The following is a 27410-nucleotide window of genomic DNA, read 5'->3' on the forward strand; positions in this document are numbered from 1 at the left end:
TACACCCTGGTGGGTCCTTCCTTTTATTGTGCCCATGCCTTCTGGAAAAGGAGACAGGTGAAAAAAGCTGAAGTGCTGGTATATTTACATTATTCCTGACAGTTATAATCACACATCCCCCCCCCTTTTTTTCTGAGTAAGCTGGGAAATAACAAATTTCTGCTCCTTCTGGCAGGAACCATGGCATTTCCAGAGCCCTGCTGCCCACAGGCTCCCTGGGAGCAACCTCCCATCCCACAGGACCGCAGGCCCCCCATCCCAGCAGGCTGTGTGTGAACGGGATGCTGCCAATGCTGAGAATTAAAGTCCTAAGACCCAGAAACACCAGTCACCTGTGGGTCTGACGAGAGGGCCTCAGGACAATGATATAATCTATCTGACACCACATTCAGCTGACATTTGGCATCACTCTGAAGAGGGCACTCTCTGTATACAGTGGCTAGAGTCTTTATCAGAGGGAAGGCGGTGCCTCTGCCTTGGACAGCAGTCTATCAGTGAGGCCTCTAGTGCATACATTAGGTGCCCTGGGCCTTCATGAAAAGTTCCCTTATGCTGCTTCCAGAGGCTCCCCTCAGCATTTCTTGAACCTTACTGTGTAGGTAATGCACCCAGAAATCGACCTAAAATGCAGTGGGTCTCAGGTGGGACCTAATTCTGCATTTTGAAGAAGCTCCCAGGTAATGAAGATACTTCTAGTCCAGTAGCTACTCTGAGTAGTGAGAAGCTGAAGCATTTGGGTAACCTGACACTACTGATCTTAGTGATCCATGATGTTTGGTACCATCGTGATTCCAAGAAACCCATGATTGAATCCTGATTGGGTTTTTTTTTTTTTTTTTTTTTGGTACTGGGGATTGAACCCAGAGGCACTTAACCACTGAGCCACACCCTAGCCCTTTTTTATACTCTATTTAGAGATAGGGTCTTGCTGGGTTGAGGAGGCTGGCTTTGAACTCACAATCCTCCTGCTTCAGACTCCTAGGCTGCTGTATTATAGACATACACCACCACGCCCCGTTCAGTCTCCTTGATACCAGGAAAAAAAGAGACAGGCAGCAAGACAGGATGTAGGAGCCAAATGGGCAAAAGAGGTAGATGTCTCTTACTTCTAGGGGTCATTTTCCTTTTAAAAAAAACAACAAGGGTTTGAATGTTTCCAACACGAGCAGAAAACAAAAGCCATGATAAAATTAAATTTACCAACACTCAATACTGTTTCTTCAACCCATTAAGTGTACAGAATCTTTTCTCATGGGACTTTGGGACCCACTGGGGCAGCTCCACACAGGTGGCTTCCTTCTCTTCTCAGGCTGTTGTTCAGACAATAGGAGCAGAAGCAAGAATTAAACTATTTTGGGCCACAAAAATTTTTCTGTTGGGAGTCACCCCTGAGTCGTCAGCCATTAGTGGCCACATGAAAATATCAATCTTGCTCATGTCAGTGAGCTGGAATTAGGGGATTTTTTTCTGACAGAAGCATCTTTGTTTCTTGAGAGAAGAAACAGAGTCGCACTGCAACCTCAGGCAAAAGGACCTGAGTCGCTTGGAGGGAGAAACCAAGGGCACCACAGGATCTGATGCCAGGTGGGACCGTCAGAGAGGCATCAACCAGAGCAGCACACTGCACTGCAACAGGCACAGGCTCCGGGGGACCCTGAGGTCCACAGGGCAGAAAGGGAAGGAAGACAACCCTCTAGGAAAGAGCAGTCCCTTGCTACAAATTGGCAAGGATTTGCAAGGGCAAAGATGAGATTGAGTTATGCAGTAAAGTTGGAAATAGTAGGCTATCTCTTCTCATTTATTCAGAGTCAGTCTGTCAATCATCACAAAATAAAAAGATACAAAAACATTGAGGAAAAAAATGAATGGCACAATCACCATTATTGAGATCCATAATCACTGTTTCATTATCTAGCTCAATCCCATGACGGCAGCTACTGTCATCTGAGGGTCACTTAATGCAGGGCTCCAAGAATGGACTTGCAATTTGCCAGTTATTGGTGGAGTTTTTGAAGCCATTTATGGGGAGTAGTGCCTGCCATAGGATGGCAACAACTCCTGCATGTCACTGTCGTTTCCATCCATGTACCACTGGGATATGATGGGCCATATGAAGAGAAAATGAATCACACCTCTGAGCCCCTGGAGTGGAATAGGATGTGGGCCACTCTGGGAGGGAAGATGGTCAGCTGAATCCAGTGAGCATTCCCTAACACCAGCCGTGAGGAAGAAACTGAAACCAACCTCAGCAGGGTGGCTGGACTGTGACAGTCCTTTGTGTCCTCAGTCTGATTTCCTAATGCCCCACTGATCCACAAGACAGTGAAACAGGCACTGTCCCCATTTTAAAGATGGGAAACTAAAGTTGAGCAATCTCCAGGAGGCCACACAGCATGGGGGCAGGGTAGGGCAACTGATCCCACTCCCCAACCTGGGGACATTGCTAAGGACTTGAGTTGAGGAAGCCAAGATGGGCTCTTCCTGGACCTTCTCCTTGGCTAGACAGCTTCCTGCTCTGAGCATGTCTACAATGGAACCTTCTCATGAAACCACTTCCTGGCCCTGTGTGCCTCCACTGGCCCCCTGACTCTGACATTCCTAGCACTTCTAATACATCACAAGCAAACAGCTTTTAAAAAGTATAATGTATAAAAAAGTATAAAGCATCCATGCATCTTTCCTGTAGCCTTAGCACCCAAAGCAGTGAGCCACATGGACTAGCTACTCAGAGTGTTTATTCTGCCCAAAATCAGTGTTGATAAACTTTGTCTTACTTTTAAAAATCCCTTGCCCTAACCAGATGCTTCTGTCAAGCTTGTGATGAAATTAATTAGCAAATTGTTTTCTTTCTCTACCAAAAATCTAAGCCTCCCACCAAAGTTTTCAGTAAGTCCTGATCACCTCTCACAGTATTTTGCCTCATGTCTTCACCTCATCCACATCAATTCTAACATTTATTTAGTGCTTATCACGTATGATGCTCTATAAAAATACCCCAGCAAAATGTGCTGTTTAATCTTCCCAGAATCCCTAAGGTAACTATTATCATTAGCTTACTCAGTTTACCAATGAAAAACTGAGAAACAGAAGAGAATATAAGTAACTTGTCTAAAGATGCCCAGTCAACAAGTGATCCAGGATTCAAACCCAAGTGGCTTGAGCCGGGTGTGATGGCACATGCCTATAATCCCAGTGGTTCAGGAGGCTGAGGCAGGAGGATCAGAAGTTCAAAGCCAGCCTCAGCAACTAAGTGAGGCTCTAAGCAACTCAGTGAGACCCTCTCTCTAAATAAAATACAAAAAAGTGTTGGGAATGTGGCTCAGTGGTTGAGTGCCCCTGGGTTCAGTCCCTCATAGCAAAAACAACAAACAAACTAAAACAAACCCAAGTGGCCTCTCCCCAGAGCTTGACTTCTTCATCACTGTAGGATCCTGATCCCACATAACTGGGCTAAGAAACCACAAACAACACCCTATGTAGTATCTGCTCACAAAAATCCTTTTAGAAATATTTCCCCTAAAGAACCCACAGAGTAGAATAAACTTGTCCAGTGTAGCATCTAGCAGCATGCCTGGGCCAAAATCAATGTCCTACCCTGTACCACGGGGTTTCCCTTTGTTTATAGCTGTTTCTCCTAGCCAGCACCCTGAGGGCAAGAACTAGCCATTTTGTGCCCTGCCCTGCACCCTTCCCAGCAGGACTTTGCAAGGCAGATTGATACATTCTGTTGAAAATGTGATGAAGTAGAAGAAAAACAAGGAGTAAAATGGCTAAAAAGAAAAAAATATATAATTTTTTTCTTTCTTTTAAAAATCCAATAACAGCTTTCTTGAGGGAGGAAGAACTCTGTGTCACTGATTGTTTCAGCATGGGGAAGGCAAGGCAAAGGAGGGGCGCAGGTGTACAGACCCTGAAGTGTGGATGTCATCACACACAGAGCCCCAGGTGGCATGGCCTTGGCAGGGTGTTCCTCAGCACTCAGCTCTTATGCCCATGGACACAGGGTGCCCAAGGTCAAGTGAATGTGTCTGGCAGGGGGCCCTACAGGCAGCTGAGGACTGTCGACCATCAGGTATTTCTCTCTCTGGAGAGACTGCACAGGGCAGGGGCTGGTGATGGGTGACCGTGGAAGACAGGGATTTGAAGGCCTGGATCAGCTGTTCTAAGATGCAGGTGAAGAAATTCCTGCTGGGGACACTCCACTGCAAAGCGGCAGCAGCCACTGCGTGAGCTGATTCAATCACTACAAAGTTCCAGGGAAATGATGCACTGGTCTCGCTGCTCCACAGCCCTGTAGCCCTGGGGTAGGTGCTTCTTCACCAAGTACTTTCAACTCTGGCCACAGCAGCAAAGCCTCCTGTCTGCCTGCTAAACCCAAATCTCCCTTTTCATTGAGCAAACATAAGCAGCACCTCTCGGAAGAAGTGCACTACTCAGTGGAGAGGGAGAGGGCCCAAGTTTCCCCACTCATCTCCACAGTCCTTTACTGGGGCTGGCAGCACTCTTTTTCATCCAATCTGGTGCACATTCTGCCTGGGAGACATCACAGCCCAAAGGCACACAAACTGCTCTTCCCCATCCTGCAAAGAAGCCTCTCACTGGCCTTTCCTGGAGGAGCAGAGACCAGCCAAGGTGGTTCCCTAAGCGTAACCTTTCCTAATGGAAGAGGCTCTTTGCCCGCTCAAGGCCTCTCCACCTGGGGAGTGACACCCCTGCTCACAATGTAAAGCTCCACATTGTTAATAGAACCTGGAAGCCCAGTATCATGGAACTGGATCTGTCTCCATGATACACACAGCTCAAACCGAAAAAAAATACTCAACCAATCTGACTGCTTTCAGCTACACATCTGGATTTTTTGGACTGCAGAATTTTCCTCCATTCACATATGACTGCCAGAATGCAGCCAGACTTAGTAAAGAAAAACAGCAAAACAAATTCTGGCTGGCGCTTACTTCTCCAGGTCAGTCAGTTCCGCAGCTGCTTTGCTCTCCAGCATAGAGGACATCCGTGTAAAGAAAACTGGGTGGCAGGCTAATGAACCAACACCCCCAAAGGAATCAGCTGCAGAGTGGACACTCCTTGCTAATAGGCACTTTGTTCCAGTTGAGATTTGCAGGATTCATTTTTCCTCCTATACTGGAGATCAAATCGGGGTGCTCTACCACTAAGCTATAACCCCAGTCTTTTTTATTTTTTGAGACAGGGTTTTGCTGAGTTGCCTAGGCTGGCCTCAAACTTCGTGATCCTCCTGCCCCAACCTCTTGAATAGCTGAAATTACAGACTGTACCACTGCACATGGTGAGGAATTGATTTTTTAAAAAATTTTGCCTAACTTGATATATCTACTTGGATGTCCAGTAGGTATTTCAAACATCGATATGTCCAAAAGTGAGCTCTGATAGGATCACACCCCAACTTTTCCTCCTACAGCTCGCCCCATCTCAATAACTGTGCGGGTCCCTTCAGTGCTCAGGCAAGAAACTCGGGCGTCATCCTGGTCTCTCTTTTTCTCACATCCCACTTCCAATTCACCAACAAGTATAGTTGGGTCTACTTTCAAGGTGTCCCCAGAATCTGAGCTCTCTACTCCACCTCTGCTGTGTGGTGCCACATCAGGTCTGCCTGGAGGACATGACCGGCCTCCCTGTGGGTCCCTTCTTTCTCCTCTGACAGCTTAATCTCAACAGTCCTTAGAGCAGCCTCTCAAAATCTGAAGTCAGATCACATACCCCTGTAATGGCTCCCAACATCCTTGGGCATCTGCAAGGTCCTGTGTTCCCTGGACTCAATTCACTCTGTCCCGCCTCCCCTCCCCTTCGGCCAGGCTGGTGACTCCTGTCCCTGAAACACAGGTGCTTGCCACCCAAGGCCTGCGGACCTGCTGCTTTCTCTACCTGTGCTGCTATTCCCCTGGATTTCCTCATGGCTCTCTCCTGACTTTGCTTTTACTCCAGTGTTACCCTCTCAGTGAAGATTTCCTTGTTCCCCCTCATCAAACACCTCAGGATTCCTAACACTTCTTAGCCCCATCCATGATTTCTTTCTTTCCTTCCTGGCACCTATTACTGACACATTATATATAAACTTGTTCATCTTGTCCTCCCAGTCCAGAGCGCGAGCTCTGTGAGATCCAAGATGTTCACCCACTCCATCCAAGTGCTGGGACCAGAGCAGTACGTGGTGCCAAGTGAAGTCAGATCACATCCCCTTCTCAAGAAATGTTTATTGGGTGACTGAAAGCAGGACAGACCAGTACTTTTAACCCAAACACCCAATTTGAATGAGCCAAACTGGCTTACAAAATTAACAAACAAAAATGAGCTGATTCGACGATGAATGATACAAACCAGAGAATGTGACCAAAGCCACAGAAATTCCACTTACAGTGGTGACCTAAGAGATGGGCCCCAGCTGTTCCATTGAGAACAAGTAAAATAAGAAAAAAAATCATATTTAATATGGAAAACATGCTCTAGAGAGAGATGCCTGACACAAAGAGCTGCTTTTGTCCTGTAGGCTTCTGCTGACCTCGAAGAAGCAGCTAGAAACTTTACTGCACTCTCAGCCTATTCTAGGAGATGGTGGACCAAAGTCAAAGCATAGAGTCTTCCAAAAAAACCAGACATGATGCCCTGATCCCACTCCAAGCTGAGACCTACAAAGCCTAACACTTCCAGGATAAGGATGAGCTAGGAGAGACCAGTCCTGCAGGCTGATTGTTCTCACCTGGGGCACTCACAGAACTACAAGCCTCAAACTGTCAAAAGTGGTCTCAGACTGACAGGGCCCTGAGTCCTGAAGGAGCTAACAAAACTCTTTCTGGAGGAAGGTAATGTCATCTTAAGCCACAATTTACTCCTATATATAAACTTTTTTTTCTTTTTTCTTTTTGGTATCAAGGATTAACTCCAGGAGTGCCATCCCCAGCCCTTTTTTATATTTTATTTAGAGACAGGGTCTCACTGAGTTGCATAGCGCCTCACTTTTGCTAAGGCTGGCTCTGAACTTGCGATCCTCCTGCCTCAGCCTCCAAGCCACTGGGATTACAGATGTGCACCACCATGCCTGACCTACATAAACTTTCAAATATACTAAATGGCACACAGAGATGATCCAACACACAGAGAAACAAGACACCAAGGAGTAGGAACAGGCAGCAAAAGGGGAAAAAAGAAAGAAAGATGCCAAACAGACTTAGAAATAAATCTCGAGACACTGGAATGTTAGACACAGGCTATTATGCAACCAAGCTACTGTGTTCAAAGAACTAAAAGCCAGAAATTACAGTGGAGAAGCAGATCATATTAAAAACAATTCAAAAAATAAATAGAAATTCGACAGCAAATACCATTGAATATGTAGAATGTTTACAGCAGGCAGGGAATTGAACTTGGGGGGGAACATCATGACGTTGGTCATCTGACCTTAACTTCCAATAAAGACAGGGAAATAGGGAATGTTGAAAGCGGGGGTAAGCATTCATTTTACATGTTTATCTGCTGGCAGGAAAACAGCCTGTCAGCAGCCACAGAAGGATGGATTCCGAAATCCCAAGAGAGAGAGGGGAAAAGCAAGCTCTGCACAAGAGACTTGGTAAAAAGGGAAAGGAATAGAACCAGGATCCAATTTCATCCCCATCTGCACCCACAAACATGGAAGTATAACATTTATATGCTTTCTGGCAAACCCTCAGTACAGACCCCACCATTTAAACAAAACCTCCCAACTGCTTCCAGGCTTGTGGGTTTGAAGTCTACTGGCCGAGAATAGGAACACTCCACTGTCTCACATAGAATCTGTCTGCTCTCCTCCCTATCAGGGATTCTCAACTCAAGTGATGCTAGAAATAACCATCACCCCTGCAACAAGCAGCTGTGTCACATCCCGTCCCCTCCCCCTCCCCCACAGCCTCCCCACACTGGCTGCTATCTTTACGCCACAGGACAGACAAGAGAAAAACAATTAGTCAGCCGGGTTTTGCCCACTTTCCCCACCACCCATATTATTCAAAACACAATGACTGCAGAAAGCAAGCTAGCTTTAGAGGCCAAGCAGGCACCTACAGGTCTGAAGGACTTGAAGACTTTTTCCAAGACTTCATGGAGTGTCTTCTTGCCGCAGGAGGAGATGTAATCCTGCGCTAGCTGCAAGAAAGGCAGGCAGTCCTCACTCTCGCTCCACACGTGCTGCGTGCCCCCATGAGGGCAAGGAGAAAACAAAGACACACAGGTCATTATCCTCGGGGTGAATCACAGACTGCCATGCAGATTTTTTTTTTTTTAATTACATGAACCTGAAGACGGCTCTAGTGCACAGTGAAATCCATATGTTCATTCTGGATTTGTTTGCCTGGAAGGGGGTCAGAAAATCTCTAATCCACAGAAGCCCCAAGCTCTGGTTCCTGCTCTCACCTGTTCTGTTCCCCATCTGCTCACAGGTAGCAAAGAGGTCAGGGGGGGTGGACATTCCTCACTTGTGATTTCCACAGGTCACCTGCTCCAGCAGGCTAAGGGTGGTTTTAAGATGGTAGGAGAAGCCAGAGCCTTTGCCTTCAAACTCCTTATCTTTGCCTTCAGCTATGGCTGAAGGATTAATTAAGCATAGCTCATAATCCGAACTTGGAACAAGATGTTCCTTACCCAGATCAGCCTGCGAGTGGGGGTGGTGGTAAATTTACTTTTTTAAAATGAAATGAACTTAAGAGAGCACAAAAAGTCCACAAGAAGTCAAAGGTTTGGGAAACAAAGGTTTGCTAAAAGCTGACCTCCCTGAACATGCTCTAAGAGAGCACTGCACCCATGCCTCACCAAGCAAGGTAACACACGCAGAGAGGAAATGGGTTTTAAGTTTTATTTTATTCCTAAGGCTCGATAAAGTTTTCCTCCGCATGAGCACATCTTAAAGGTGAGGCAAACCTCTCCCCAAACTGTGCAAGACTCTGGACTACGCCCAAGAAGCAGGCTGGAGAGATCTGAATGCAGAAGCCCCAGCTCTGCATATCTGAGGAAGACTCTTGGGTAACAGGCTTCCAGGATAACAAGGAGTCTGTCAAGTACAAGGATCTGTTTCAATGACAGTTTAACACTGATAAAACTGCATGAGGCCAAGGAGAGGGTTGGATATTTGATGGACTGGAACAAGTCACAGGGGCTAGGCCACAGGGAATGAGATTTTTTGGAGAAATGGCCAATGTCAGGTACACAATCGCCCCCCTTCTATTCATACAAATGATTAAAGAATCACCCTAGAAAGTTATGCTTGACACTCAATAAACACATTTCATTGCCTTCCTTCTCACAGCAGGATTTCCAAGAACTAGATCTGCACACTTCAAATGCTCCCAGATCCAAGTGAGGATAACTAGGTGCTAACGTGCCATTTTCATACCCCAATTATCTGTGTTTCGCAGTTGTAAAGGTCCATTTCCAACACCCGCTGCTCTAATTCCAGCAGACTTCCAGAGCTTCCTCCTCAACCTAATAAAGACAACAGCCAGGCCCTCTAGCTTAAGAGAACAGCTTAAATGTTCTTCCCTATTAATTAGAGACCCTTAATGCTGTCGAGCCACTGAAATGTCACTTATGTAATAGTCTCTTACATTGTACGAAAGTCTGGTAGTACAAAGCACTTTTATATCCATTACCTATATCACTTGATTCTTAATTAACGGAGATTCAGCAAGAACAACAAAGTTCTACTCTATATTTAAAGTTCTGCTCAGCATTCATTTCACCCTCAAATCTGTAAAGTTCCAGCTAATTTCAAATGAGGACCCAACCTGGAACTGAGATTAAAATCTAGCAACTCACAATTTGAAGCCTACCATCCCCAGGCTTAGTGTCAAGGTTAGAAAGTGAAAAGTTGAAATTTTATTAAGTGCTTGGCACAGTGCCAGGCTGGTACACAGTGTGTATCTGAGTAAGAACCTTCTTTCCACTTTTGCATCTGCAGGAGGATGGGGGAGAAACAACTTGTTGGACTTTCTGCCTTCCACATAGCTAAGGTGACTCAATGAATAAACCAGATACCTGGTGTGACTTTACCCTGAATTCAGAAGTAGGTGGATCTATAAAAAACTGGTATACATACTTTTTTGTTGAAAGTGCATTTGGGCTTAAAAGTACAAAGTCAACAGAAAACCTTATAACTTAACAGAATTACAATGTATCCACTACCTCCTGGCCATCAGTTTATTCAGATAAGTATTTGCAGGCATCTCTAACCTCATGAAGAGATTGTTCATGCTGCAATGTCCATTACTCTCCTTTTGGAGTCATTCACTTATTCATACAAATGTTAGAGAAGACCTAAAACCCACCAAAGGGCCTTGTGCCCAATTTCCTTTATTTAGCTCTCTACTTCTCCCTGGAGTCCCAGTTTTGTGGATTAAAACAAACAACCAAAAAAAATTTAATTTAATCTCTCTATCCACATGAGAAAGTAAGGGACACAGGGTTTAGAACTACACAAATCTTGGGCTGGGGTTTTAGCTCAGTGGTAGAGCGTTCGCGTAGCACATGCAAGGCCCTGAGTTCGATCCTTGGCACCACATAAAAAAATAAATAAAATAAAGGTATTGTGTCCAACTAGAACTACACAAATCTAGGTGGACATGGCCACTTAAAAGACACCTCCATTTGCTGACTGCTCATTGTATTATATCCACTGCATCTCAGAACAAAAAGTATTTCACTTTATTTAAGCTGTTTCTGTCCAAAACTAATGAAGGCTGGTGGCAAAGAGTCATAGGATACAAGACAAGCTGAACTGAAAAATAAGTCTGCAGTCAGGGGGAAAAAGGACAAAGGTAAAATAATGGAAGGAAAATAAGCTAAAACTAAGAGTGAGAAGAGGACAGAGGAAGATGTGCGGGCCTGGCCACTTGTTACAGATGGGACACAGAGCTGGTGCTAACGCTTTTTCTAAGCAGCCCAGGCAAAGAAAGAAAAATCACCTCCAATCAGTGTCCCCAGAGAAGACACTCAGGTACTTCAGGACAATCAACAGACAAAGGTTTGAGGGCAGAGGGTTATTTTCTCAGAAAAATAGAGGGGGTCCACATTAAAACCAAGGAAGGCAGAGAGAATGCTTGGGGGCGGGGCTGATGGCCCTGAGAACAGATTTGGTGGTCTAGTCTCATAGAAAGACAAATAGGTAGGCAAAGACTCAGAGTGCTGGGGCCACAAGGCATGGCCATAGTAACTCCAACTGGGAAAATATTTTAAGCATATAACCCAACACCCATCTTTGATTTCAATTCCCAAGAAATTCCAGTGCCAGGCTGGTACACAGTGTTGTAACAGCATGCTGCTGTTCTGGGTCACACTTTGAAAACCAGGCAAAGAGCAGAACTTTAGCTAATCCTATTTAGAGTCATAACGTGGGAGTGGTGGTACATTTAAAATCTTTCTGGAAGACCTCAAGCAATGCCATTATTGACTACAACCAATTCCAAATCTCATATTGGGGTGAGCTTTTGTGAAGTGGCATTCACTGTACCCACAATAAAAGGCCCATATTAGTATAGGCAATCTGTGTCCCTTCTTTCTGTTAAGGTGGGAAAGAGTTTATTATAAAAGCTCACCCAGCTAAGAAAATAAAACCATGCCACCTATAAATAAGCAAATGAACACCTTTCCCTTTTCTACATTGTAGATGAGAATACCTAGTTTGTCAAAAAATGGTATTAAATCATTAAGGCAATTTGATCCTTCTTGTTTTGTGTATAAGCTGTGTGTTCCTACTATTCTAAGTCCTGGTGGGCATGCTGCTGGGCCTCTGGGTGCTTAAGCTAGTAGTGGTTTGTGGGTGTTAAGAACACATACATTTCTACTCTCTGGACAGTTATCTGAGTCAGGGCCTTGCTATGGGCCTCTCTCATTGTAGTGTAGTTGGTCTTTTTATCCACAATTCTGTATGTGCGGCTCCACATCCGTGTAGACTATCAGGAGAAAACTGTGTCTATACTATATATGTGAAAACTTTTTTCCTGACATTATTCCCTAAACAAATAGAGTATATATAACACTTATAATGTATCTTATATTGTATTACGCATTATAAGTCTATAGAAGAGAGTGTGTAGGTTGTATAAAAACACTACATCATTTATATAAAGAGACTTGAGCATCCTCAGATTTTGGTATCCAAGATAGGACCTGGAACCGGTCCATTAAGGAAACCAAAGGTCAACTGAACAGATGTGTGAGTTTTCTGCCATTCTAAGTCCATTCTGAATTGGTGCAGCTTAATCTGGAACTGATTTCTGTCCATAGGACAGCTGAACATAAAAGCCACAAACCACCCAACATGATCAGATGTATCTAAGTAGAGCCTGCTCTTTGTGTCAACCATTGACCCATTTTACCACAGGCCAAACTGAGGCTCAGAAGGGTTAACTTGCCTGTGGTTATACCAGGAGCAAGGGGGAGAGCCAAATATCAAGCACATGCACTTTCAACTGTACTTTGCAAAATGTTTAACTGAACCTCCGTCATCCATTTGTAAGTCAAGGAAGATGATTATATTCACAGGGGGGTTCTAAAGATGACAGGAATCACCTGTATACTGCCTCTCATTTAGCAGAAACCTAGTAAATGCTTATTACCACCTATTTAGATTCATATTAACATAACTTGATTCTCTTAGGTTTACCATTCCACAAACACAAATCACCTATCTTTTCTCAGAAGTGGCCTCTCTGTATGGACAATGCACGGCCCCTGCGGAGTGTCACATGCTGGCAAGCACCTTCGCATCACTACTCACATAAATCCTCATGGTGACTATGCAATGCAGGTATGCCTGACCCAGTCTGATAAATGAAGAAACTGAGGGTAGCTCTGAAGTAGAAGAGGAAGTCTTCTCTTTCCTATATACCACCACATAAACATGATGTGATCTCCTTTAAGTTATATAAGTTTATTTTCTCTCTCCCAAATGAAAAGGTTGTTATTTAATCAACTAACTAGTTGAGAATAGAGACATGTGTAGACCACAAAGGGGGGAAATATACATATATACAATAAGCAAACACACATATATAAAGTCAAAAGACACAGTCCTTCCATACAAAATCTTTTTAATTATGACAATGGTTATCTTTGCTTTTGAATTGAGGGAGGATTAAACTACCCAGAATTTTGAATCCAAGCATGTTTCTGATGAGCTGACAGAGGGGGTGGGTCAATAAAGGAAATGGCTCCTCTCTCCTGTAATCATGAGCACCCAGGCCTGGAGGGGCAGGGCAGAGGAAGGAAGAAGCCCAACTGTGCTCCCAGGAAGGGATACACATGTGGTCACTCTGTGGGTAGGGCACTTGAGCGGCTGCCAACACTCCACCCACTCCTCAGGCCTGACTGAGCCTTGGACCTTCTGAGTTGCAGAGGAATGGGCACACCGGCCTGCCCGGGAGCTCTCGCCAGGGCCCAGGGGCCCTTGCTGTCACACTTGTAAAGTTAGGCAGGGTGGCCTGGCCCTGAACTCCCTCCACAAAAGAAACTGGAGGGGTTTTGGTTTGGGGGCTTTCTTTGCGAAGCTGGGGACCTAACCAAGGGTCTCATGCAGGCTGGGCTGGCATGGCACCACTGAACTGCAGCCCCACAGCTTTTTTATCCAAGGTACTACCCATTCACAGGGAGGGGTCCCAGTCAGGGAGGCAGTCTGGAAAGGAACAACATGGTTGGGATGGCCTGTGAAGTGAGAGGGAAAGAGTGCACAAGGGACCCAGGAGCCATCAAAGTGAAGGGACAATCAAAATAGGTCCTTGCTTCTGGCTCTGAGCTACTGACGTGATCCTGCCTACAGCCACTCTACCTGGTGACAGAACAGGGACCTGGGCTGGGCTTCAGTCCTGCCTCTGTCACTTCTTAGCAGTGTACTTCTTAGCACTGTGGTGAGTACCTTACACTCACCGAGCCTCAGTTTACTCAACCATAGGCAGTAATAATATCTACCTACCTCAAGGGATTTTTGTGAGGCCCAGGAACAAGTCACCCTTGAACTGCAACTGGATTGGATGCCCTGGATTGAATGGTCCAAGAGGAGGTGAGAGAGGCACCAAGAGACACACTATGGAGGGGCTAGAGTCTATCACTCTCGTGATGCTATGTATTCAACCTGAGGCTACAGTCCAGGTCGTTCTACTACTCTTTAACCATGGGTAAGTCAATAAACCTCCCTATACCTCAGTTTCCCCATCTGTAAAACAGGGATAATTATACAGAATACCTGTGACACCTTAAGATTCAATAAATTCAAATATGCAAAGTGTCTGGAACAGTGTCAGATACATAGTAAATTGAACATAAGTGGTGCACTGCTGCCTCTTTGAAGTCTGATTCTTGAAATCTAACCTCTGTCTTCTACACTGGACTGTCACTTATCCACTCTTTTCCCCTTTTTTCCAGTCCTGGCAATTGAATCCAAGGGTGCTTTACCACTGATCTACATTCTTTTTTATTATTTATTTTGAGACAGAGTCTCATCAGGTTGCCCAGACTGGACTTAAACTTGCAATCATGACCTCAGATTCCCAAGTAGCTGGGATTACAGGTGTGTGCAACCAGGCCCAGCTCATTCATTCATTCTTACAAATGTGTATTGAGCATATACCAATTATCTGACACTGTTCCAGGTACTGTGATACAGTGATGAATAAGATAAACAAGGTCTCTGCTCCAGGAACTTGTAGTCTAGTGGAGAACACAGAAAACAAAAAGAGGATATCCAGCCTAATGAGTGCTGATAAGAACAAAAAACATGAAATGAAGGAGGAGAGGTCAGGAAGGCTTCTCCCAGGCCTGCATGCCATAAAGAGCCAGTCATGTAAAGATCTGGGACAAGGATGTTCTAGGCAAGGAGAACAGCAAGGACAAAGGCCTCGGGGCAGGAAAGAGCTTGGCATGAGTGAGGCCAGAGAGATCAGTATAGTAGAAACACAGTAAGCAAGGGAGAAGAATGATCCAAGAGGAGGTGAGAGAGGCACCAAGAGACACTTTATGTAGGGGCTGGAGGCCTGGGCGAGGTCTTGGGTTTTATTGCCAAAGGTAAGGGAAGTCAGTTTAGGTGAGGTGGGGAGTGGGTGGTGGCGGGTGGGTTGTCACCACCCACCCACCACCAACACCACCACTATTTATATTTATACAGGATCCAGATCATATTTTAAATAGCTTTGGAGTGACAGCTGGCTAGAGACTGGCTTGGCATGGGGGCAGGTACTACAAAAGCATGGAGACAAGTTAGGAGATAAGATGAAAAATGATAGTGGCTGAGGCTACTGCGATAGTATGAGAGTACAGAAAAACAGGTGGACACTGCATGCCTTTTGAATGCAATTCTGGCAGAATTTTGGTGAGTTAGATTCAGAGAGTTGTAGAGTGAGGTTAAAGACCTCCTTTAGATTTTTGGCTCCAGGAACTAGATGGACAGTAGAATTTATAGAGCTAACAGCACAATGGGCTACCAGTATTGAGCACTTGTGCTTTCTCAGCCTACTTGTACTCTTTGGAGAATAAGCCAGGAACTACATTCTCAAGCAACCCTGAAGATACTACTAAAACCATGACCCCCCTTGAAGCACCAATCCCAAGTAACCTTGCTAGGGAGGTTACAGATGTTGAAGCTGTGGCATAGAGGGCACAACCCTAACCCTAACCCTAACCCCAGGGCACATGGAGCTGGGACGTCTGACCCCAAAATCTGTGCTAACCATTATGCTACACTGCTTCTTAGCTAGGTAAACTGGCCCCAGGAGCATGAGGGCTATTTGTATGCTAGACAGCTATGGCCCAGCAAAGAATAAGCCCTCAATAATTGATTAAATAAAACAAATGTTGTGAAAATACCTTGTAAATTGAGAGATGGCTATGTAAATAACGTTAACAAATCTTTCAAATAACAGGGATTCCACTCAACTCAAATTTCTACTAATGCTTAACATATTTTCCTGGGGAAAAAAGGAAAAGAACTAGGATAGGACACTTACTAGAAGCAAACAGTAGTTGGACACACCTGGCCTCCAGGGGATTCAAGAAAAAATTTGGTTAAAAAAACTACTGCAGTTGGCATCTTGTCCATTATGGCTTCCAGAAACTTTTGAGAAAGTTACAGTCTACCTGAGGAATCGTTTTTTACTTCTCTCTTCTTATTTATCTTCCACCCGACCTTCTATCTTCTTTATCTATTCCATTTAAATTGTTAGTCAACATTTTCAATGTGGGTGGCCTCAGGAAAATGGCCTAATACAAATAATGTTTCTGAATGATGATTTGACAACATTCCAGGCAAGAGAATGGACTTGTGCCTTCCTCAGTGTACTTGTGCTCTTTGGAGTCATTTCTGTGGTTTGTCCCCTGTAGTCTGGCTGTGTGGAACCCTCCCCATAAAATCCATGAACCATACCCAATTTCACACAGTAGGGAGGAGGAGGGGCACTGGAAAACTAAGGAAGTTGAGAGCTAGGAGAGACTCCTAACCACAACCTAACATTTTACAGTTAGTTGGATCTTGATTCCCTTTCCACCTATCCCTGGGGTTTTTGCATACTTTTCCAATGGAGTGAATCCCAGTACAGTTAACCTGTGCTTACATGTATTAATAGCTTACTTGCTCTTCAAAAGAACCCTATGAAAGCCCACTTTACCGTTGAGAAAACTGAGGTTATTAAAAAAAGAAAGACAAGCTCTAAACTCTGGAAAACAGGTCTCTGAATCCCAAATTTGTACAGCCCTTGCTTAAGAGAGACTGTCAAGGTGTTCTACCTACATAACTATCAGGGCACTGATATTATTACGCTCATTTTGTGGATATATGGAAACTGGGCTCAGGGAAGGGCGTCTGATAATAGCCGCACAGGGAGCACTCAAATCTGGCTGTCACCCAAAGCCACCCCTCTTCCATGGTGACGCAAAACGGGGCTCAGGTGGGTTCCTCCCCTCAGTGAGGTGGGGATGGTGGGAGGGGCGTGCATTATCTGCCAGGCTTGCACCAGACTTCACCTCTCCGGGTCCAAAAAAGGCACTCTAGCTCTAACTCCTTCGCGAACTTCCCGCGGCTGACTGGGGCGCGCGGCAGTAAAAGCCACAGCCCAAGCTTTGTCTCGCCCCACCTGAGGAGCCTGCGCCAGGCCGCGCCTCTGCGCCGCCCCATCCGTCGGCAGGGACAGCAGCAGCAGCGCCAGCTCCAGGCTCAGGCCGGCGACCACACGGTAACCCGCGTCCACAGCCGCCTCCATCTTACATTTGGGGACCATATTTATTCCCCGCGCTTACAAACACTTCATGGAACGCCATCCTCGCTTGGTCTCCACGCCCTTCCACTGCAACTTCCTGCCCTCTGCATCCTCTTCCTAAACTGTCAGTGCCAAGATCCCAAGTGGGCTCAGGATGTGAAGTCGAAGGTATAGACACCGCAGGTTCAGGTCCAGGTCGCTCCTAGCCAAGGGTGTAGGGGATTCCCCTTCCCCTGGAAAAGCCAAAGGGGCTTCAGCATGGCCGCAGCCGCCTCCGGACCGACAGAATCCGCCCCGGTACACGCACCTCACCTCGCTGGAGGCTCAAAGAGGAGCAATGGAAGCACGGGGAAAAGGGGGATAGGCGTGCCCGAGTGCGTGTGTGTGTGTCTGTGTCTGTGTATTGGGATGTATGCGCACGCGCGCGTGCGTTTTTAAGATCCAGGGTGTAATTCCGCAAAGAAGGTCCAGGAGATCGGGCACCGTTAATGTGGACAGAGGCTTTGTGTCCAAACAGGCAGCACAGGGAATAACAGGGAGGGGATTGAGGGTTCTCCCGAACCCGGCAATTGGTGGAGTTGTGTCTGCGCACTGGGAGGGGAACGGGATTCCTCACCCGGACGGGACGCCCGGGTGTAGGAAGCTCCGGACTTCGGATTCTTCAAGAGGGACCCAGTGCCCCAGCCCGGGTCCGTGCGATGCGGCTGACATCCCCAGGATGTTCGAAGCCAAACACAGCCCATCAGCAGTGGGGTCGCGTTCTCAAAATAGCGCCTGCCGCGGGTAAGGGGTGGACTCCGGAAAACGCCACACCTCCCGCCCCAGCCCTGCTCCCCGGATCCTACGGGCGCCCAGCCCGACACCCACACGCCCCACCCGGGGCGCTGACACCGCTGCGCCTGGCCCCGGGGCTTCCCCTACCCAGCTGGGAGCAGCGGGTGCGCGGCGGCCAGCGGGTTACGCCTCCCCACCGCGCGGAAGCTCCGGCGCAGCTACGCGGCCGCTGCGTCCACAGTCCCACCCGCTCCAGCGGTCCCTCCCCCCAGGAGCTCACAAAATTGTCGCCGCAGCCGTTGTCCGGACACAGCACGTAGAAGGAGACGCCGGGGTCGGCGTAGAAATCCATCCTGCGCTCGGTCTCCTCGGTGGCGATGAGCTCGAAGGGCGTGTTGGAGCACCATTTCTCCGCAACGTCCGCCAGCTGCTGGAAATCCATCGTGGCCCGCCGCGCCCGCCGCCGCTCCCTCCGCCTCGGCGCTCGCCGCCCGCCCCGCTCCCTCCGCCTCCCGCCGCCGCCCTCCTCGCTCCTCGGCGCCCTCCTCCCGGACGGGCAGCACGGCGCGACGCTCCGCTAGGCGCGGGTCCGGGGCGGCGGCGGGCCGGGCAGGCGGACTCCCTGCGGGTCCCTGGGCTCGCGCCGACGGGGACTGTTTACATGCGGTGTGTAACGGGGGCGGGCGGCGGCCGCGGACGGCGCGGCGCCGCGCCCGCGGCTCCTCCTCCGCCCCGCCTACCCCCGCCTCTTTCGGGCCGCTGGCGAGGCTGGCGCGGCCGGGGTGCGGGGCGCCTGGCGGGGAGGCGGGTGACTCCGCGGGCCGGCGGTTCTTCTCCTCCGCCCCCCTACCCCTTTATTTTTAAACGAACCGGAGCATCCCGGGGCCCTCGCCAGTGCGGGGCCGCCCCGGCCCGTGACGTCATGGACCTTGGCCAATCCCCGCGCCGCGGCCCGCGAGCCGGGTGACATCACAGCACGGGCCCGGCATCGCGGCTCTGCAGCTTACGGGAAAGCGGGCGACGTCCTGGCACTCCGTTAGCGTTTATGTGGAGTTAGAAAGTCCGGGAAGGGTTTTTCCGACTGCGATTTAAATGCAACGGCGTCCACAGAAGTGCAGATAACTTGAACCTTGTCTGAGGCAAATTGTGGAGGAGCTGAGAAAAATCTAAGGGAAACGGAGCTTTTCCTTTTGCAAAGACTAAAGTTCTGTCTTTAATGTAATGTCTTTAATGTAAAGTTCTGTCTTTAATGTAAAGGAATGTCTTCCGTTAATGCGTTTACCAGACATGGATATGAATGTCTGTTTGGAAATGAAGGGGTTTTTTTTGCGTTTTATATTTCTTAGGAATAAGTCTAGCTTTAGTATTATTCTGCTTGCATTCATATTGCATAACCTAAAATGGTCAACTGCTGGGTTGGAAGAAGAGAAAGCACAGGGCCCAGCGACTGTACCTGTTGAATGCTCCCTGGCTGCCCAGGATCCGACAGACATTGCTGGATTACAGAAAAATGAGTCCTCACGCACAGAACTAAATGACTACCAGCAGAGAGACGTTAAATAACATTCATTCTACAAACTTTCAATCAGCATTTATCCTTGAAGTGTGTCCTGTAGTGTGCATCGCCACTCAATGAACTGGTAAATCAACCAAGGGGCATTCAAGACACTATGAACCCACTGAACACACCTTGTACTCAATGGGCTAGACTTGATTCCGGAAAATAGTCTGCTTTGTATATTTATGGAGTAGGAATTTTTCCCTTGAACCCCCCCCCCATGTTTAAATTAAAACTATGTTTCGGTAGCAAAACACCTCATATCTAAACAATTAGAAACTCTAATTACTTTTTTGGAAGAGAAAGAGGGTAGGGCAGTGATGAGCACAAAGGCATCGGAGGCATTGCATCTTTTCTGATCTTTTTCCTGCTGGGAGCTGTCCTGTTTTAGTTAGCTTTTCATTGTTGTGACCGAAATACTTGACAAGAACAATTTGGAAGAAGAAAAGTTTATTTTGGTTCGAAGTTTCCCAGGTTCAGTCCAAGGTGGGCTGACTCCACAGTTCAGGACCCCAGGCAATGCAGAACATCAAGGTGAAAGGGTGTGGAGTAAGAAAGGAGCTCAGAACATGGCAACCAGGAAGCAGAGAGAGAACTCTGCTCACTTGGGACAAAATATAAACCCCAAAGGCACATCCCTAGTGACCTACCTCCTCCAACCACACCCTACTGCCTACAGTTATTGTTCAATTATTTCATATGGGTGGATTAATCCACCGATTAGGTTATAATTCTTGGCATTGTTTCACACATGAACTTTTGGGATACCTCATATTTAAACCATAGCCTGTCCTTAACTAGAACTTCATGTTCCCTGGAACAATTTTCTGGCCTTGACTGTCTTCCTTTAAAACAACATAGCTCAGTCACTGAGTATGGAGCGTCTACTGGGTACCAAACCAAGATGCATAAGGCCCAGTTTTTGGCCATGGAGGAATTTCCTGACTGAAAACTAGACAGGATTCTAAGATGACTCCCAAGATCCCTGTCCCTCCTGGTATGCACACACACATTTTCCCAATTATTCAGTCAAACAATAGTTTTGGTGCTGCTCTGAAGAATATTGCAGATGCAATTAAACTCAAATCAATTGACCTTAAAATGGGAGATTATCCTTGGCAGGCCTGGCCTAATTAGGTGATCCCTTGAAAGATACTGGGCTCTTCCTGGAGAGAAATTCAAAGCACCAAGTGGCTTCATCACCTCATGAGAGGTTTTCTACTGATGGCTTTGGAGATGGAGGGACCAGAGAGCAGTGTCTAGGTGCTGAAAGCAGGGAGCAGTGCTCACAGCCAGCAGGGTCACAGAGACTTCGGTCCTATCATACAAGGGACTAAATTCTGTTAATGACTCGAGTGAGCTTAAGTAGATTTCCCCCCACAGTCTCCAAACAAGAACTGAGTCTGACAGGGTGGATTAATTAATTAATCGGTGGATTAATCCACCCATATGAATTAATCGGACAATAACTGTAGGCAGTAGGGTGTGGTTGGAGAAGGTATGTCACTAGGGATGTGCTAAGGGTTCACCTAGTTAGCGGAGAACCCAGTTATGTCACAGCTGTGATGGGGCTTTGGACTTTCAGACCAGTAAGACAATAAATGGCGCGTGTTGTTTTAGGCTTCTAAGTTTGCTTAAATTTCTCCTGTAATCCTAAGAAACTAAAACATGGGACAATGAAGGATACAGGGACATGAGTGAAAAAATTTTGTTATACTGTTATACAGTTGCAGGATGATTAATTTTCATTCTTTCAAACTTTAATACAGAAGTGGCAACAACCCTAACTAAACAGTATTAATAATGACCAGCAATATATATAGCTACTATTAAAAGGCAAAACTTAATTTTTACTCAACAATATTGAGAAAATTTGTCTTTTTGGAATGTAAAGACTGCCTGAATAAAAGCTGCCAAGTACTAGATTTGAGGATGTCAACATTTAAGTAAATTTATATGATTCAAGCATAACTTCTGAGCCACATCTCTAGTCCTTTTTTAAAAAAATTTTTATTTTGAGAAAGTGTCTGGCTAAGTTGCTGAGACTGGCTTCAAACTTGTGAGCCTCCTGCCTCAGCCTCCTGAGATGCTAGGATGACAGGCATATCCCACTGTGCCTAGCAGTTCATCTGATTTTTGCATTTAACAACGTAACTAATTTTATCAATAGGATGGTTGATAATCAACCTGATTATAATGCTAAATAGCAAATAATTTTTCACTTTTTAATTTACAATTTGACTTTTATTCCATATTTTTATTGGCATCATAGTGGGATTTTTGTTACAGATTCATATATGCACATGAAAGAACAATATGATTTGATCAATGTAGTTCCTGAGTATTTCCCCTTTCTCTCTCTCCCTTCCTCCCCTGGTCCTTTTCCTCTAGACTACTGGTCTCCCTTCTGGTTTCATGAAACTGCCTCCCATCTTTCTTTCCCTTTTTCCTTTCTAGTTTCTGCATATGAGAGAAAACATACAATTTTTTACTTTTTGAGTTTGGCTTATTTCACTTAACATAATGGTCTCAAGTTGCATCTATTTTCCTGCAAATGATATAATTTCATTCTTCTCTATAGCTGAATAAAACTCCACTGTGTAGATGTACCACATTTTCTTTATCCATTTATCTGTTGACAAACATCTAGGTTGTTTCCATAACTTGGCTATGGTGGGTTGTGCTGATATAAACATGGGTATGCATGTAGCATTACAGTGTGATGACTTTAATTCTTTAGGATAAATACTGAGGAGTGGTGTAGCTGGGTCATAAGATGTTTCCATTCCTAGTCTTTCGAGGAATCTCCTTTATGATTTCCATTGTGATTGTACAAATTCACACTTCAAGCAATAATATAAAGTGTTCCTTTTCCTCTACATCCTCTCCTGCATTTATTATTCTTTGTATTCTTGATGACCGCCATTCTGACTGGAGTGAGATGAAATATCTGTAGTTTTGAGTTACATTTCCCTAATTAGTAAACATGTCAAACATTGTTTCATTTATTTGTTGGCAATTCATATTTATTATTTTGAGAAGTGTTAGTTTAGATTATTTGCTCATTTGTTGATTGGGTTGTTTGTTTTCTGGTATGAAGTTTTTTGGGTTCTTTATATATTTTGGATATTAATCCTCTGTCAGAAGAGTAGCTAGCAATGATTTTCTCCCATTCTGTGGGGTCTCACTTCACATTCCTGATTGTTTCCTTTGCTGCACAGAAGTTTTTTAAATTTGATGCCATCACATTTATTAACCCTTGACATTATGTCCTGAGCCTTAGGGGTCCTATTGAGAAAGTCATTTCCCATGCCTAAAAGCTGGAGTGTTGACCCTATGTTTTTTTTCCTCCCTTAGGAGTTGTACAGTTTCTGCCCTAATTCTTAGGTATTTAATCCATTTTGAGTTGAATTTTGTGCAGGGTGAGAGGTAAGGGTCTAGTTTACAGAATGTTCTTTTTAAAATGTATCTATGGGCACCTCAAGGTAGCACAAGGTTCCTTATCATTTTGCCTGGTTCTGTCATTTAAAACATAATTATATATTAGTTTGGAAATTTCAAAAATGCAAAATTTCTTAAATTTGAGATGAAATTATGTAAAACACATGTCTTTTCTCCTTTTTTGGCAAAGGGGAAGTTAAGTCCATATGTTTTAAAATCCATCAATCAAGTTGTTTCCAAGTGATGGATGACCATAATCACAAAGTTATATTTATTTAACAAATACATTTTGTGGAAAAAGTAAAAACTTCTCAAGATAATATTCTTAGATAGTAGTCTGGCTACAAAGCAGCTGCTCCATGAACTCAAAAGATTCCATTGGTTTCCTTAGGAAGGCATCAAGATAAAGAGCAGAAGCTAGGGGGCTTCATATCTGGGCCTGCCTCTGTAATTGTTATATGTACATCTGCAACTTACTTAATCGCCCTAACTCTCAGTTTTCTTTTCTGAAAACAGGGACAATAGTGAGATAAAGTATGTAAAATCCTTATTCCAGAACATGGAAGTCAGTAAATGTTGTTATTACTCTTAATTTGCTTCTTAGGGATTATTTGGAGAAAAATGAACTGATAAATTTTGACAGTATAATTCAAGCTGGGCATGGTGGTGCACACCTGAAATCCCAGCACTGAGGAGGCTGAGGCAGGAGGACAAGTTTGAGGCCAGTCTTAGCAACTTTAAGCAACTTAGTGAGACCCTGTCTCAAAATCAAAAGGGCTGGGATGTGGCTCAGTGGTTATGCGCCCCTGGATTCAATCCCCAGCACTGCCCCACAGCACACATACAAGTACAATTCAGGAGTGACAGGAGGGTGGTGTTGTGGTGAGTACTAGTCACAGATGCAGTGAAATCTCATTTTTTTCCAAGCTTTTAGAGCAGGGTTTCTGAATGGAAGCACCATTGATACTTGATGTGGGATAATTCTTCATTGCAGGGGCCTTCCTGGGATTGTAGGATATTAGCAGCATGCCGGGCCCCTTCCCACTAGAACAAGTCGCTCTCCCTTCCCTTCTCCCTTTTGTTATCACCAAAAATGTCTCCAGACCTTGGCAAATGTCTTCTGGAGAACAAAATTATCCCCACTTGAGAACTACAGAATTAGAAAAGTCTGGCGTCAGTTCAGTTTGGTAATTCTTATTAACAGTTGGAAAGCATGTGCACATCCAGCAACTGAAGTTCATTCACAAAAGTTCATCTACAGAAGTCGCTCCAACCTTGGTTTCCATAAAGCAAATGGAACTTCCTTCTCACCATCCCACACTGTAAGTCCATTTAATGAGCCTAACTCTTTGGTAAATCTGCTTCCCCTACACAGCTCTCAAATAGAGAGCTTAAGAGGGAAGAACTGCTGCTTCCACACTCACCCTTGGTCTTAGCCCAAGGTTGTTGCGTGAACCCCAAGCTCCAGGAGGCAGAGGGCATCCAAGCCTGTGATTTCTCCTAGAGGGTAGAGATGGTGAGGGAGGTGAGAGGTCACTAGGTTCTGAGAAACGAAGCCCAAGAGGGCTCCACTGGAACTGAGAGTCAGCCCCTCCCACCGGGGCACAGGAATGGGACCTGGGAGGGTAAGTAGAGGGCAGGCACGTGAATTAAGTTTGTGCCATAGCTAATGTTTTATTGAACTAGAGTCTGGAGAAAAAGGAAATTGGGAGATCAGCAGAAATTTTAAATTGACATAAATGAGTCCTTGCGATTTACCCCAAATGCCAATAAAGCTCAGGAGAAGGATTTACTTCAGCGATTCTACCTTCTAACTGGGAAAGTTCATCTTGAATTTTGTTTCTGAAACTGCCGATAATAGTTTTTTACAGATTATTTTTTTTTCTATTCCTCTCTAAGGTTTGGATCTAGAATTTGAGGGGTATATATATGGGTTACACGACTTACCTACATTTTCCTTAAAACATGACTAGGTGAACAAATTTAACTTGCAAATATTTTGCTTTAAGATATGTCAAAGAAACAGAAATATTCACTTCTGATTTTTTACTTTCTTTTTATCCACATGGATATTGTTACTGTTCGGTCACTCCCCTTTATTTTCAGCTAGAATAGTTTCCCATCCCCCCTCCTACTCCTGCATCTCGCTCCAGCAAAGCAGGACACAGCCAACTTCCTTCTCAGCAATATCATAGTGGGTGCCAAGAGGCAAACACAGACTTCAAGGTGGCAAAACTGTACTTCTAACATTTTCCTCTGTTCACCTTCCGATCATGATTACAGCCTTGCGTCTATTTTATTTGTCTGCTGAGGCTAATTAGGGCCCAGGCATATGAGCTCACTCTCCAAGGAGAGGTCCCAGCACCTCCCTCGGGAACTCCTGCGAGGATGTGGGATTTCCTCTAGAAGAGGTGCGTGTGCAGGTCATTTGCTAACCAGAGGCTGCTGCTGTTCTGTGAACAGCCTAACCTCTCATGGCACATCCACTGACCACAGTGCCCCTGCGACCTGGATGGCAGCAGGGGGTGTGCCTTGCTCCAGTGTGCCTGTCATCAGCTACCATGATGGGAAGGGAGCCTGGAAAGACTAGGGTGGATTCATGGCACAATGGAAAGGTGGCAGGTGGCAGAAAGACACTGGAGTTGACACTACTTACAGTGTGGCCTTGGCTAAGTTACCTAACCCCTGGAAACCCAATTCCTCAGCTATAAAAATGGATATATTCCCATGAACCTGTTGTAAGGATTTGAGAAAATAAATATGTGAAGGTGGGTGTGTATGTTTGCATGCAACAGGAGAAAGATACAAAGAATCCAAAAGACATTTTAAAAGTATAAATTTGCCTATATACACAGTTCTTATAGCTGTGGCCATTGCATATAATATGTATAGAGTACAAATTAATTAGAGATTTTGTTAAATCAAGTATGCATGCTGAAATTTTATGGTATTCATTCATTTAATAATAAAGATTTATCTAATAATAAATATCTTGACAGTTTAGGATAGATTTGGCCATTCCTGGATCAGTGGATGAGTGCCTCTTCTTTCTGCTCCATTGTCCTTAGCATCTATCTTCTACTCAGAGTTGTCCTCATGTTCCACAATGGTTCTGGAGTTCCAGCCATCACAGCCACATTCTAAGCTGGATAAAGGAGGGAAGGACAAAGGATCATAGGCCATCTGTTATTACTCTTTTTTAGTGAGTCTTTCCAGAAGTCTTAGCCAACAACTTCTCCTTATATATTAGTATGCCTCTTCTACCTACTTCAAAAATGCAGGGATTTTTTTTTTTTTGGCAAGGCATATTTCTCAGCATTTTACTGTTAAAGAGACATGGAGAATGACTATTGCAGGGTATCTAGTAGTCTCTGCCACAAGGTTAACCACCAAACATTAGAATCTTTGAATTGGAATATTAGAATGAAACCCAATCCCCAAAAAACAAATGCTGAATGTTTTCTCTGATATAAGGAGGATGACTCATAGTGGGGTAGGGAGGGGGAGCATGGGAGGAATAGATGAATTCTAGATAGGGAAGAGGAGTGGGAGGGGAAGGGAGGAGGCAGGGATTAGCAAGGATGGTGGAATGTGATGGACATCATTATCCAAAGTACACGTATGAAGACTCGAATTGGGTGTCAACCTACTTTATATACAGAGATATGAAAAATTGTGGTATATATGTGCAGTAATAATTGTAATGCAAAAAAAAACAAAGTATATGTATAAAGACATGCATTGGTGTGAACATACTTTATATACAAAGATATGAAAAATTGTGCTCTATATGTGTAATAAGAATTGTAATGCATTCCACTGTCATGTATTAAAAATTAATTAAATAAAAAAAGAATGAAAAATATTCCAAACAAGTAGAAAGGAAAATGGGGAATAAAGAAAACTCCATTGATCTAATAAACAGTAAGAAAAGAATAAGAAATTTTGACATCAAGAAAAGTCATTATGAAGAAAATGCACAAAATGAGATGGAATAAATAATTGCAATTAAGTGTAATTATAATCAGTGCAAATACAGGAACCAATGTGAGAGACTAGAGATGGAAGCAGATTGTCAGATAGGATAAATCACATAAAACTCATCTCTATACCATTTACAAGAGACACATTTAAATTGTAACAGAAGAGTCAGAAACTAATGGGCCAATTCCAATTTCCTTTTCCAGAAAGGCATTATCAGGACATTTACACAAATACAAAATGAAACATTAGAAAGTTTATCTAACTCTTTAGTCAATAAGAGAACCTGTAAGATGCTATAAAGGAGAATTTGAAGTACTGTACTTTTGTAGTTGAACCAGGAATGTTGAGATGGATGCATAAATAGATGCAAAGATGGTCAATATCCAAAGGACAATAATGAATTGCATTTCATTGGACGA

The 27410-nt window shown here is 44.8% G+C and overlaps 1 protein-coding gene across 2 annotated transcripts in view; it reads right to left on the reverse strand.

Moving 5' to 3' along the window:
* Positions 1-18933, reverse strand: part of MTURN (maturin, neural progenitor differentiation regulator homolog) — a 29217-nt gene extending 10284 nt beyond the window's left edge. The window contains exons 1-2 of one of the 2 annotated variants that reach the window (XR_014021299.1): positions 18289-18933; positions 8068-8190 (exon numbers count right to left, since the gene is read on the reverse strand). Coding sequence is in view for 1 of the 2 variants with exons in the window: in XM_081288527.1 (XP_081144653.1) it covers positions 8068-8190; positions 18289-18450 (285 nt within the window). In the remaining variant the exon portion in view is untranslated. The remainder of the gene's footprint in view (positions 1-8067; positions 8191-18288) is intronic. The other variant, XM_081288527.1, reaches the window with a different exon arrangement.
* Positions 18934-27410: the final 8477 nt, after the last annotated feature.

Source organism: Spermophilus citellus (genome assembly GCF_964194105.1).
Source record: "Spermophilus citellus genome assembly, chromosome: 3".
NCBI lineage: Eukaryota > Metazoa > Chordata > Mammalia > Rodentia > Sciuridae > Spermophilus > Spermophilus citellus.